Source organism: Xenopus tropicalis, chromosome 4 (genome assembly GCF_000004195.4).
Source record: "Xenopus tropicalis strain Nigerian chromosome 4, UCB_Xtro_10.0, whole genome shotgun sequence".
Classification (NCBI taxonomy): Eukaryota; Metazoa; Chordata; class Amphibia; order Anura; family Pipidae; genus Xenopus; species Xenopus tropicalis.
In genome coordinates, this window is record NC_030680.2 from 76143276 (window position 1) to 76158721 (window position 15446).

The window sequence follows — 15446 nt, forward strand, 5'->3', positions numbered from 1 at the left end:
TCTTAGGAATAATTTTATGGTTGGGGGGTCACTGTATTAAAGGGTCACAGCATTAGGAAGTTTGAGAACCACTGTGCTAGTGGGACTTAATTAGTCACTTTGCAAGTATGTGGTTTAGAAGCTGCAAGATAGCAGTTCCAGTCAAAACCATATCACGTGTGCCTAAATATTTGTTTTTTATTGAAAACCTCTCTTACAACAGAACTGATCCTACCCAGACATATTACAGAAGTATGTGGTAGACCACTGCTTGTGTAGCTAGATACAAGGAAACTAGGTACCAAACAAGGAGTTCTGTTTTTGATCTGATGTTACCTCTTCAGAAAACAATCTTAAGTAGTATTTGTTTTCATTAGCTTCTCTCTGTGGTAAAGATATTAGTGCCAAGATAATCTTAAAGAAAACATGGCACACCAACAGCCTACTGAGGTTTATGATTGTTGAAGTAGAATATATTACACTTATTGAACAACAGGGTGATTTCTAAATGGTCCTTGTAATTAGCATGGTTTAAACACCAGAAAAGAAATAGAACTACTAATCCAAATTAAATATAACCAGTGTTTCTACTCTATAAACTTGCAATATAGAATCAAACATATCAAATATTTCAGCAACTTACACTTTGCCACTGGTGTTGACACCTGGTTTGTCCAGTAATTGGCTGACTTCAGACATTTCATAATCCACTAACTTGGTATCTGAGAAGGGAGAAGCAGTTTTTGTCTTGTTAGTAATATAGAACTCCATTCAACAGTAACATGCAGCAACCACATTTCGAAGGGATACTATAATGAAAATAAAAAGCGTGTATCTGTATGAGAAGTAATATCATTAATGTAACTTCTTTCTTTTCAAAAAAACATACTCTTGCCTATGATTAATACTTCTGTATACAACAGAGCAAAAGTCACAAAAAGTAACATTAAGACTAAAATCCTAGGGACATCTTTCTATCATTTAAATACACTGGGTGTGACTAAACAACACAACCCTCATTAGGGGTATATTTTTGTCAAGGATGGACAGAAATATCACTGATGGAGAGCTATATGAATCTATTCACTTGTATAGCCTAGGATATTTATAGTACCAAAGTGGAGCAGCCAGTGTAAAAATCACTACTGATGCCAGACTTCTGCAATTTCCCCATTATTTACAAACCTTCAGTTATCGGTTTAAATCTATAAATTCATGTTATAAAGCTGAGCTAGATGCTGCAGACTTGTGCCGACAATATTAAGCCCTTGACCGCTCAGCTCATTTGCTTTTAGGTGGCCAGACTTATTTACGTATTCTTTAAAGAAACAGGTCAGTGTAAATGTGGTTAGAGTTAAAATTTAGATGCATGTAGTATGGTTTATTAGAAATTAGTCAATTCTGCAATTAGTAGATTTTGGGAGAAATCAGATGAAGGTAAAATATCCTAAACTAATGTAGGGACCCATAGGGTTAAACTCCTCTATGGCTTTAAACCCTACCTCTTCCTGATTGTACTGTTACTGGCCAGTCCCATGTATCTGGTTTACAGTTATTTCACTTTGCCTTATTGGTTATCTGGTTGACCACATCCCGTGCAGTCTCATATAGTGTCTAGCAAGGAGGTGTGACTCCCTCTTTGGCTATCTCTGTGCCTCAGGAACAGGTCACTCAGCTTGGGAGCAGGACAAGGCCCCAGTAAAGCCTTATTGCCCTAGAGTCTAATTAGGTCCCGTGAACAAGGACCAGTTAGATAGCTACTCTTGTAAGAGCACTCTCTAGGAGAGTGAGATAGAGCGGGTAGGAAGCAAGAGCAGCTCGGCTCCACCAAGGAAAGTAGCTGGAAGTACCCTTCCATACAGGCCATGTTACCTCAGCATAGGGCCACGGTTTAAGACATAGGAGACAAACAGTATCTCAACCCTGTTCCACAGTCGGCTGTAGGACTCTCAAGCTAGGGGACTGAGGTATCTATCCTGACTGCTTCTAAAGGGGTGCCAGACTGACCAGGTGCATTTATACTGCCCAGACTCCCAAAAGAGGTGGGATAAACCGGTGTGCATCCTCTCTTGTTGTCCTCAGAGTACTATCATATACCATCTGCATTGTGAGTATATTTGACTTAACCCTGCATCATCATTTGTCTCTGACAAAAAACTGTGCTATAGTTCAACTGTAAGAACCTTCTGGCGTCCATCTTTGCTAAATTGCACTGCACACAGCTACAGTGAGTTGTAGGTCCACTACACCCTTGCTCCACATGGTCTCTTGCATATAGAGAAGGCCCATCCTGTCTAAGAGAGTCGCATGTACCCCATACTCTAATACCTATACTAGCCTGGGTTTGACTATTTTACAGCCAAATAGGGGTTAAACTAGGAAGGCCTAAAGAAGTTGATGGTATCAAAGCCTAAAGGCCTTTAAGATTAGCATCTTGGAAAAAGTAGATCTTTTATGTCTTTTGGCTGAGTGTAACCTCACCAAATATTGAACCACAAGAGGGCAGACAACACAAAAAGTCTACAAACCTAGCATGCAGAGGGAGTACATTAGAAGCTGAACTTGCCTTGTCATTATTTAAAGCCAGAGGCTTATTAATTAGCATTGGTACATGCTACAGCAAGCTCCTCATCAGATTGGTAACTTAACATGAGGCATATGGATTGCATATGGGATAAATAGGCAGGAATCTGTTTGATTCGGTTTAAAGATCAAGGAAAAAAAAACAGACTGAAATTTTCAAATAGCTTCTCAATTATATTTATACTAAAGCAGAGTTGCATGTATAATTAGCAGCTAATTTAGACACATGTCGGGGTCTGCACTGGTTTCTCTACAGCCATATAGCAAAATCATACCTTCCATCACACCTTTAAAGGCAATAAAAAAAAATGTACATGGGTTGTCCATTTTGTAAGTGACAACAATTGCTAACCTCCCTCCACGACCAGCGATCCTTTTCTATAAATGATACGGCTGGTTAGGTAGCTTTTGTTTCTACAGAAGTGGCACCATCTTGGCAGAGCTGCTATTATTCTGTGCCTTCAATTCTTACCTCAAATTCTTGGCTAAGTTTTTTTGATTATTTAATAACATGACATAAAGACACACATTTTCGGGTGTTAAAATTGGGTGTTATATAACTCCAGTTTTGAGCCAATTCCACTGTTTTACTAAATCACATATCTTCATTAGAAGACAAAGAATGTGACTGCTCTGAGTTACCCTTGTGAGCAGGTATATCCAGTTTTGTATGTAGTAGTAGTTCTGACTGAACGTGCATATAAAACAGAGAACTGCAAAAGGCATTACTAGCACCAAAAATACAAAAAAATAAGCATCAAATGTTTCTTATTTAAGCAACAGGACATGCAGCATATTACACTGTTACCCAAGTGATAATTTCCTGTTCTGGTCATGAAAAGAGATTGCCAAAAATAATAACATTCAGCTAAATAAAATATTATGCTGTCAGTTTGATATGGATTAAAGGATACCTTCAATCCATATTCTGTCATTTACCATCTCTGTGGATGGTCATTGGGTAAAAATGTGAGTTCCAGAGTGAGTTTGTGGTAGTTTCCCATTGTTTGTTTGTTAACATCTCTAAATTAGCAATGTGTATAGCAGATATTAATTGGGTGTCAGTTGGCATTGCTTCAGGAAATGCAGTTCATGCCCAGAACCACTCACAGTTTAGCATTGTTCACTTCTGACTGTGTTCCAAGCACCTCCAGGCCCTTCCTTATATTCTTAGTATAAACAATGGCATGTACCGGTACATTGGAAGGATGTGGGAGGGAATGTTCTAAGTTGGCAGTGAAACCACTTTCTTACAGCGTAGAAGTCTCCTGTCATCATTAATTAAAATGCTACTTAAAGGAGAAGTTCACTTTAAATACACTTTTTTATGCTAAGGACAGATTTATTCTACACAATTAGTTAATATGCCTTTTTAATGTTTGTTTTTATTTGTTATGGTTTTTAAATAATAAGCCTCCTATTCTGCCACTTTCTGGACTGCAGTTAAAATGATTTCTTCTTGTCTGGGTCACTTTTGTTTCCACTCAGGCCCTTTACATTAACTTTCTTTTTAACAATTTTATTTATTGTTTTGTTTCTTTTTTTTTGTATAATACAGGTATGGGATCCCTTATCCGGAAACCCGTCATCCAGAAAGTTCCGAATTACAGAAAGCCCATATCCCATAGACTCAAGCAAATAATTCTAATTTTTAAAAATGATTTCCTTTTTCTCTGTAATAATAAGAACCTTGTACTTGATCCCAACTAAGATATAATTAATCCTTATTGGAGGCAAACAAGCCTATTGGGTTTATTCAATATTTAAATGATTTTTAGCAGACTTAAGTTATGGAGATCCAAATTACGGAAAGATCCCTTATCCGGAAAACCCCAGGTCCCGAGCATTCTGGTCCCATACCTGTACTAATAATGTTTTAATAAAACATAAACAGTAAAACATGTTGACAGTAAGGCACCATAGTTATAACAATTAGCATCCAGTTAAAAGTTTAGCAGTCAGGAATGACCAGATAAGTATGTTTTAGTATGTTAAGAAAATGTAATATTCAATATTCTGAGGTAATGCTGATTTCCAGGCCATGGCTATGAGACGTTTTGCAGAGATAAAAAGAAATGTCAGTCTCTGCTTTTGAGGAGGCTGTTCATTAAACAAGTTTGGGAAAAAGAATAAGGGGGTCCAAAGGAATAATAAGAAGTAGGGTTTGGCTGATGACCTTTGTTAGGCCTTTTATATTGTACTGTTTATATTTATTTATGCTGTGGTATAGTGTGAGGTAAGGAAAGAAATATACGCAAGACTTTATATAGGGGAAGTGTACATGTGCCCTGGGAGAATAAAGTGTTCTGATAGGCCCAGTGGTAGTGATTGTAGTTTCAGTTCTCTTGTGTATAGGGGCGTTAGATAGACTGGACTAGCTTGTAGAGCAGTTTGTGCTCCACCAGTGAGATTGTAGATTGGGGCAGTTCCCCAATGTTACACTCACCAGGTTATAGGGACTCAAGTGTGTAAATGTTAGTATAATCTATTGGAGCACTAGTTAAGAAAACTGTATACTGGGAGCAGCCACTTGGGATGCAAGTAATAGCCATTCTGAAATTTGTATGTACTGTAATGTTATGCTCTTGAATATTTGGTGAGCAATGGAAGTACCATCTTCTCTGTTACTTCTTCAGTAAATATATTGTTCCTGGTTACAAACCACTTTCACTCAAGAATTTTTTTGTAAATGTATATGTGTTTACCAGTTCAGCCTGGAGCCCAGCGCCCAGATAAGAAGTCATACATAGCAGTTTTCTACCCTTGAGAACAGCTGGAAAAGGAACCCCACTATAGCACTATACATGTGTTTTTAAAAGTTCTAGTAGTAAATCCAACACAAACCTTCCAAAACACAACTTCTGCCGTAAAATGTTTCATTTAGAATTGTGGGTGGAAATATGTTAACAAACCATTGTAACTGTAGTTGTGTATAACTTTAGATATTTGATATCTCTGTACTTAGTATCTAATGCACACACCACTCATCTTTGTAATACTAAACTATGGTTGTTTCATGCTGTTGCATGAAAATATCATATTAACATAACTTTTGTCTTGAATTCAGACAATTGCAACAAAGAAAATCTTCACTTAGCAGGATCCATTTGACCAGTGATCTACAGGTCAGGAAAAACTCAACCCACAACTGACCCTAACCCGATAACTTTTAGTATGTTACAGAATAATTCATTCTAAGCAACTTTTCAATTGGTCTTCACTATTTATTTTTTATTGCTCCTCAATACTACAATTTTATTGTTATTGTTACTTTTTATTATTTATTCTTCTTTTCAGGTGCTCTCCTATTCTCTCATTCAAACCACACCCTGATTGCTAAGTTAATATGAACCAAAGCAATCAGATAACTGCTGAAATTCCAAACTGAAATAATTTAAAAAACACAAATATTAAAAAATTAATACCAATAGCAAATTGTCAAAGAATATTACTCTCTACATCATACTAAGGGGCACATTTATCAAAGTCAGAATTTTGGATGTTTCTAAGTACGATTGGCAAAAATTCGTATTAATAATAATTTCTGATGTGCGTTAATTGTGTGAATTCGGATCGCGGTCGTACAAAAATATCGCAGTATGATCCGGATCCGAAAGTTATGAAATTTCCGTATCCGAACGATAGTAACGGCGTGAAAAACTTCCTGACTTTGAACCTTCAATGCATGATTTTGGAAGCCTCCCATAGGACCCAATGGTACTCTGCAGCTCCTACCTGGCCAAAAGAAAGTCCCGAAACCGAAGCTTGAAAAAATTCCAAAACTTTAGTAGTTGCTGCGACAAATGCGATTTTGTCGCACAAATTGACTTAAAGCACGACAAAATCGCAGAAATTAACGAAAATATTGTGGAAAATACGCAAAGTTCTATAAATTAGAACAAATACAAATTTTTCCCATTCAGACCCAATCTTACTTTGATAAATGTGGCCCTAAAAGTTAACTCAAAGGTAAACAATCCCTTTAACCTGAACCTGAACATAACCTGCAAAATGTTGCCATTGTAGGACCCCCACCCAAACCGTGTCTCTCTGTTCTGTATGCTTCTACGTGCAACTTAGGTTCCAAAACCAATCCGAACCTTCAATGATCACCAAGATTTCAACCCTTTCCCGTCTAGACCCTCTCAACAATTTCCAATGCTCTGCAAATTCCTCCCATCTTCCATAAGCTACTTTTCCAACCCTCCCGCAATTCCAAATAAAGCAAAGTAACCCACAGAGTATTTGTTTGTTATTTAGCCATCCTTGCTTTCATCACATGCCAACAAATTTCCCACATGATATGGCAAAGTCTTTCTTGCTTCCCTCCTGCATCCTTAATTCCTCACCCAAAGGTAGATATTCAACCTACCAGCTTCAATAAAAATTCCAAACAAGTGAAATAAGGTTTTTGTTGCTTTGTTTGTTAATCCCTATGGGGGTGGAGGAAGAAAAGTGGAGAGAGAGAGAGGGGGAGAGAGAGAGTCTACCCTAAGGTCAGCGTCTGTTATTCTTTTGTAATTATTCTCTTTGTAAGCATTGAAGTGGAGGGGGTTCACCATGGGTTGAGAAAGGTGACTTGAAACCAGGAACCCTGAAAAATCTCCACTGTACATTTGTAAAAGCACTAATAAAGCATGGTCTAGTGTTTAGTCTATCATATAGGGAACAATCTACTGAGGTCTTTTTACAATATTGCTATTCAGCTGCAGATAACTTAACCTTGTGCTTACAAAAGACCTTTGGCACTGGTTTAATAACAGTTATAGGCATATTTAAATGCAATAAAAACAAGTTCTCTAGGCAACCTGTAAATTATTAACAATGAATGTGCACTGAAGCTTTGTTCTAAATGCAGACTAGACATTACCAACAGTACCAGTTTGTTAGCTCAGTATTGTGCAATTTGCGTCTGAAATTTTTTTTTTATTATTAATATGTCCGAGCGGAAGCAGGAAAATAGAGCCCTCTGAGTCTGATGTTCACGACAAACCTGGCCAATACTCCTGGGGCCAAAGCTGCAAATTCTTTGTAAATGAAGTCACTTCAGCCAGACATGCAAACACTAGATAATTCATTTAATAACTGATATCAAATACCTCTATGCTTGGCAAAGACTATATAGTTAAAGAGCCCTGGTAAATTATATATAAATAACTATAGATCAGGAATTCCCAACTGCCCAATCCTTGGAGATCTAGCTCTTGTTTTAATAAAGTTGCCATAATCCATGTTCCTATAACAGCCAGCCAGGGGGAGATAGGAATTGATCTTGCTAAACTGCAGGCTGATTATTTCTGCTATAGATGTGCACTGAATAGAGCCAGACAACAAGATGAAGTGCGACCAGCTGCACCCAGCACCTGTGGGGTTTTTTTTTTAATCATTAAAAAATGCAAATACAGCAATGCCTACTCCATTCCAGCTTGTTGCCTCTTTAATGATATCTGACACCCATTCTCACAGCACCAAGGGTGCCGTGGGTATTTATACTGCCTGAGGAAATAAGGCCACTCCATTGCTTCTCAATCATTCTATCAGAAGAACCCCCTGTACATGTCAATAACAAATGTCACTATTATTATAAAGATCATTTCAGCTTCTAAAGCATTTAGCAAATGGCAAAGCACATGACTATTTACATAAAGAACCACAGCAGACTTTTGAGATTGTGTCACAATAATCTGGTTAAGATAGACTGTCAATTTTGCAAGCGTTGCCATATATATAATGAACAAAACGTATATATTATATATGGGCCTGACTGAGTGATGTTGAGACCAGCATGCAAGTTGTGTGCAGTAAGATTCTATTCCAGAAATCAAAGTGTCACAATATAAAGCTATTTCAGACCAAGCAAAGTATGAGATAAATGGGTGCAAACAAGCTGACTGCAACTTTAATGTAGAACTAAAAGTACTGTGGAAGTGAGTGCAGTTGTTGGGGGCATGCTCACTTTCAACTGAAAAACTATAATTATTATATAATTATTATTATTATAAATCTAAAAAAAGCACTGTGTAGCAGTATTCGTTTTGCAGGTTTCAATCCGCACAGTATTTTGTACATTTACATGATTTACGAGATTCGGGCGTTAAGGTAAGGCCCTGCTGTGGCCTGCGTCTCCTACCACTACCTAACTTGGGGGACACCTATGTACCATCGCCTGCCTGCCCCTCTTGGATAGGTTGCTCCCTAAAGCAGGGTCTTGCACCCCTTAGTGCTCTAGCACTTGCACCCTTGGGAAACTTAAGTGACCTTTGCTTATCCTCCCTTTGCATTTGTGTTTAACCCTACATATGTTCTGTCCTAGGCAACAGCATAATTCACAGTCATCAGATTATAATAGCACGGGGTACAGATAAAGAGTAATCTGTGAGTATAAGATATCTTGTTAAGCACAGAACACCCCCCCCCCCCATTTGAATACTTGCTATCCTTATATACATTAGAGAGCAAGCCGTATGTATGTTTCTCCCAGGAGAGACCACCATCACGTGTACTCTTTCCCTCCATCAGCTTGTGTGAATTTTCAGTGGCTTATTCACATTTAATAAACTCATTCCACTCTGTCTATTTGCAAATCTTTAGTCAAATATAGCTGGCAATATTCATGTTGATATCACCTACTAAACTGGTAAGTTAATTTGTTAGGGACAAAAATTGGTTCCACTCTTGTATGGTCAACTTTACTTTATACCTGTGCCTTTAAGATACCAAAGGGGTCATCATTGGGACATTTTTGGTAATCAACAGGCTTCCAGTTCAATCAAGAGTGACCAATTTAGTAGCCAACATCAGACTGTGTATTGTCAGCTTAACTTGTCTAAAGATTTGTCTCCCTTAATCTAGTAGACAGAGTGCAATGGGTTTATTTAATTTATGTAAGGCACTGAACATTTAAACCAGCCAAGAAAAAAAATGAAAAGCAATGTGGTTATATTTACCTGTCAGTTTATTTATTCTAGCTATGTACAAGTCAATATTTGTCTTCTTTCTAAGGCTAATAATAATGCAGAGAGCAGTACTGATTTATATAAAAAACTGAAACTGAAAAGAATATCTGTAAAGAGATATTCTTCTAGGAAATACATTTTTATGAAATATCTGCTGATACAGGTACATACTGAGCAAGTCAGCTCTTGCCAAAAGAAATTACACAGCTAAAGTTATGCTCTTAACCTACTGACTTCATTTGTATCAGCATTTGTATCACACTGGCTGCCAAAGCTAGGAGCTTCTACTAAACCACTGGCTAAGTATAGAACCCAGGGCCAGAACTAGGGGTAGGCAGAAGAGGCAGCTGCCTAGGGTGCAACGATTGGGGGCGCCAGGCAGCAGCCTCTCCTGCCTACCCCTAGTTAAGTTTTGCGTTGCTTCGAATTGCAGACCCCCGCGCTCGAACTGCGCATGCGCGTTAAATCACACGGGGGGGGGTGCGAAGTAGCGGTGCAGGGGCGAGGTAGCTGACCGGGTTGCCTAGGGCGCCTGGTCGGCTCGGCCCGCCCCGCCCCTGATAGAACCTCCAGTCAGGAACTTAAAAGGAGCACTCTAGTCCACAATAAAGACATATTTTCATCCTTCACTAAAACAGAGGACAACTGTTACTACTGTTATAAGTTAGAAAACAATGGTCTTCTAAAACTGGCTGTTCTAGGCAATAACATGTAGTTATGTTGGTTTGTAAAACCCAATATACTGTTCTTCAGCTGATTCTTCCGCTTTTTTTCCTCTTCTTCTTAGCGCCCCCCATTTTCTAAACGCTACTCCTCCTACAGTTTTATGGGTACAACACCCAACCTCTCCATACTTCTTCACCCTATAGCGGAGCAGGTTGCTTGTGCTTTTCTAAGCGATCCGGCCCCCCCATCTTTTTGTGACGCCGCTCTGAACACCACAATTTTCCCATTGACTTTGACAGGGAAGATTTTGAAACTGCTGCGACTCTTACAGCTTTGAAGCTACACACCCCAAATGAAATAGCCACACTTGTTGGATGACCCAAAGTGGGAGGGGCCAACAACAGCCAATCAAATTTCACCTATTGACTTTAATGAGGAAATTGAAACTACTGCTAATCTTACAGCTTTGAGGCTACACTCCCCAAACTTCAGTCACATAGTCATGGGGTCAGCCTGAATAGAAATATGATGATTGTTGGATGCCCAAAAGTGGGCGGAGCTGTAAACAGCCAATCAGATTTTACCTATTGACTTGGTAGAAATTCAACCTGCTGCCATTCTCACAGTAATAACGCCAGGTAACTGCGGTTCAAGGTTGGGGAAAGAGGGCGGAGCCACCAACAGCCAATCAAATGTTACCTATTGATTTTCAATGAGGAAAATCAACCTGCTGCCATTCCCACAGTATTAACACCAGGGTTACTAGGGGACTGCATTTTTAGGCTTTAAAAAGTGAGTGGAGCCACCAACAGCCAATCAGACTTCACCTATTGAATTTTTTTGGTTTAAACTTAAACTGATGCCATTATTTAAGTACTGATTCCAGGGTTGTTAAACTTTCTAAAGTTAGCCACTGAGTATTTGCGGTTCAAAGGTAGAAAAGGTAGAAAAAGTGGGCGGAGCCACCAACAGCCAATCACATTTCACCTATTTACTTTCAATGGTGAGGTGTAAAATGCTGTCAGTCCTTGAGTCCCCAAACTTTGCAAAAATGGTCACTGGGGAACTGCAGTTCAAAAATAGGGAAAGTGGGTTGGGCCACTAACAGCCAATCAGATTTCATCCATTGAATTTTATAGGTTTAAATTTAAAATGCTGCCATTCTCACATGATTTATGCCAGGGTGCCCACTGTTTGTCACTGGGTGACTTCCACTCAAGGTTAGGAAAAGTGGGCACACCCACCAACCACCAATCACAATTTACCTATTGACTTTTATTGGTTTAAATTTAAACTACCACCGTTCTTTAACTATTAATCCTAGGGTCTCTAAACTTTGCAGAGTTAGTTACTTGGTAACTGCAGTTCCAGGTTATAAAAAGGGGGTGGAGCCACCAACCACCAATCGGATGTCACTCGTTGACTTTCAGTGGGGAAATTTAAGTTGCTGCCATTCAGACACTATTAAAACCAGGGTCCCTAAACTTTGCACAGTGGTTTTTACTATATAACTGTGGTCCAAGGTTAGAAAAAGTAGTCGGAGCCAACAACAGATCAGATTTCATTCAGTGACTTCACGTTTGTCAAACCAACATGAAGTTTGTTCTCAAACTTCCCTTTTTAGTTTAAATTGTCATTTTACCGCTTTGAACAGTTAGTCTCATATAGTAATCAGTGCAATCAGATCAAATTCTGTTGTCAGACATTAGCTTTCAACACATCAAATCACCAAGTTACTCTTTTTTACTTAACACAATAACACAAAAGCAATAACAATCAGTGGCACAAAGGTCCTGGGCATGAAATATCTTGTTTATTTTGAAAAGTGTATCCAAAACTCTGCATTAAAGCTCTCTATACAAAGGCTGACTCTCATTGACTGAAAGTGCAATCTCATCAGGATTTAGAGGGCTATTTGAGCCCTTTCAACATGGAAAATATGCCTAATAATAAAGCCCTACATCCAAACACTGCAAATACATTGCAGCCTGAAGGGCATTGCTTACAGAGGAATGTTTTTGGATGGCTGCTTGGCCAAGTAGAAAGGTCACAGCCATTGATAATCGGACAGAAACACAAAAGTCTTTTAATCCCTGTTGCTAGTCTTGGGAAGAACAGTGACACTGGTAAAAAGGATGCAAGGTGCTCGCACATCTGAACTTTAATATGTTAACCGTCCGTAACAAGGTATGCATGAATATAAGAGAGGCTACAGTGTTATATCCCTAAGGTTCTCTGCTTTACCTGTGCAGAAAATCAACTTTTCTTTAGGACAGAAATATTGAAAAGGCTGCGTTTCTGTGTTCACCTCTAGATACCTTATCTGCTTAATTACTTCCCAGTGACGTGCCAAACTGTTACTTATCAGGAGAGGTCAACACTTTGGCCAGAAGATTCAGCACACAAGTGTGCCAGGCTTGAAAACGTTTACCTTTATTTTAACTGTTCTCATTCAGTAAACGAGAAAAGAACTGGTTTGTGGTCAACAGCGTGTAGCTTGACATTTTAGTCCTATGAAAACAACTCATCTTACAAATATTTTCCTTTATTACTTTAAAAGGTTTGATGGCAATGTGTATTTTGTGCACAGCATGTTCCTACTGAAAATCTGCAGTTCAGAATATGATTTAAAATTGCCATACAGATTGCTTCACAGAAGAAACTTAAAGGAGAAGAAAAGGTAAAAACTAACTAAGCTTTATCAGAGAGCCATAAGCACTTACAGTAATGCTGAGTCCTCTATCAAAAGAAACACAGGATTTCTTGCCTACTTTTTTTAAAGATGTTTTTACAGTATCTGACTTCCTTTCTCAAAAAATCCTTCACTCCTGGGGCCAGAGTCTGCGCAGTTCTCTTTCCCCTCTCCTGCTCCCCCTCTCATAAGAATGCTAAGAACTCCCTCCCCCCTCCCTTAGGAATGTGTAATCTGAGCTATAAAGGCTAGAGCTGCAGCAGGAAGCTATAAAGACCAAGCTAAAATGGTAGCTGCTATATTAAACAAACAGAGAAAGCTTCTAGGGCTCTTTGCTCAGGTATGCTAATGCTTTCTGCAAAATAAATATTGCGTTCTAGGTGGCACTAATGTCAAAATGACTTTCCTTCTCCTTTAAAAAGCATTATATATTTAGGAGAAAATGCAAGAGACTTGAAACACTGATTTAATTATGTAAACATAGTAAAGAGAATTAACCTTCTCAGAAGCCTTCCTAACATTGACCAAATGGAAGAAACAATATCGCTAATGAAGAAAATAACCAAATAGCCAGAAAAATAATCACTATACTTACTATTCCAGTTCTGAGGTGGGATGACAAAACGACATGAATTTTCCTTCTTTATCCAGTTAAAGGACACGTTAGACATGGTCATATTCTCTGGGCATCTGTCTTCTATTGGAACATGAGTGTTTCCGTTTTTGTTTGACCTTTCCATAACATTCCACGAATAGTTTTGAACACCATATTTCAGAACAAAGGTCCTTAAAGCAGGAAACCAGTGCACACAGAAAAAGTAAGATCCAGGAAGACTCTGAAGGCTAAAATTGGTGGAAGGTAGATAACCAGATTTTACAATGAGACCTTCCAGGTGGTTCTCAATTATCACTGTGTCATCACCAAAACCCCCATGATATTGTAGGAATCCACCTCCAGCAAACTGCGTCCTTTTCCCACATAAAGAAGATCCATATGTGCCAAGTAAAAGGCCTGCATGAGAAGATATTGATAATTAAACAGAGCAAGCTCTAAGTAGACATCTATTCAGCTTTAATTGTAAAATATAGTCCATTTATTTACCTATGAAAATTTAGAAAATATGTTGCAATATATTTAGCTTAAATGCATACTTCTTAGACACAAGTCACAATTCTACCAATAACACTATCTTTTCAGGACCATTTACCAAGTTTAGCAATTCAAAATCCTTATTTCCTCATATAATCCTCATATATATACGGGCAGCCAAAAGAATTGCATATTGTGGTAAAGTATACTTAAACACGTCTTATTTGTACTCTAATTATCACAGTTCATATTTTTGCTCCTCTGGGAAAAATCATGCTAAGGGCAGATAAGAAGTTCAGTGAGCTTTCACAAAAACATTAAAGCACTATATAATGACAAGGCAAATACACATTACCAGCTTAGTTTGCAGAAAAAATCACCCTTGCTTGAAATTCGACAAATATTGAAACTTGCCCTAAAATGCCAGACTAAAATAATGAGTCACAATATGTAAAATGTTGCTTTCAAGCTGCGAACCCATGTCTGGTGGTATTTAACACAGTGCAGAAATTACTCAGTCAATATAACACTATATAATAAAAAATATTTTCAAAACATTCATCCTTGAGAAAATTTCAGCAATGATTTATAAGGAGAGTGAACAAAACGTATCATGTAACATTATGAGAGAAGAAGTGAAAATAATTTTGCTATGGCTGTGTAATTCTGTTACTCTTTGAAGCTGGCTGCTCTCAGTCTGAGAGAGAGAGATGGCTCAGTTACACTTATATCATATATATGCCAAAATAGAACACTGGCATGGGACTGGGATCTCCTTCCTGACTGCCCCACTTTCTCTGGCTGTTTTTTTATTTTCGTTTTAATGGCCACCTTATAATTGAAAGAGGAAACAAGTGATCAGAGGACTGGCAAACAATTACCAACAATGGTTTGATGATTTCAGGTTTCTCCACACTAGCAAGTACAGAATTAGTAGTCATCAGTCAAGTGGGCATACTGTACCTGATTTATTTTAGGGAACGAACAAAGGAATAGGTATATTTAGGGAGAAATAGTAGCACTTGCACACACCTTAGTTTACAAGTACAGGTATAGGACCCATTATCCAGATTGCTCGGGACCAAGGGTATTCCGGATAAGGGGTCTTTCCGTAATTTGGATCTCCATACCTTAAGTCTACTAAAAAATTAATAAAACATTAATTAAACCCAATAGGATTGTTTTGCATCCAATAAGGATTATTTATATCTTAGTTGGGATCAATTACAAGGTACTGTTTTATTATTACAGAGAAAAAGGAAATCAGTTTTAAAATTCTGAATTATTTGCTTATAATGGAGTCTATGGGAGACGGGCTTTCCGTAATTCGGAGCTTTCTGGATAACGGGTTTCCGGATAAGGGGTCCGATACCTGTATTTCTCTACCCCACTGTGCATACCAATGGATGGTTAAGCACACCTTCCTTCTTACTGGGCATACTTAACTTAACTATCAAGACATATATATTGGAACATACCG

General features: G+C 38.3%; 1 protein-coding gene across 3 annotated transcripts in view; it reads right to left on the reverse strand.

Moving 5' to 3' along the window:
- Window positions 1–15446, reverse strand: part of adgrg1 (adhesion G protein-coupled receptor G1) — a 97453-nt gene that overhangs the window by 22008 nt on the left and 59999 nt on the right. For all 3 annotated transcript variants that reach the window (XM_031900838.1, XM_031900837.1, XM_031900839.1), the window contains exons 3-4: window positions 13472–13888; window positions 623–701 (exon numbers count right to left, since the gene is read on the reverse strand). In XM_031900838.1, coding sequence (XP_031756698.1) covers window positions 623–701; window positions 13472–13888 — 496 coding nt within the window. The remainder of the gene's footprint in view (window positions 1–622; window positions 702–13471; window positions 13889–15446) is intronic.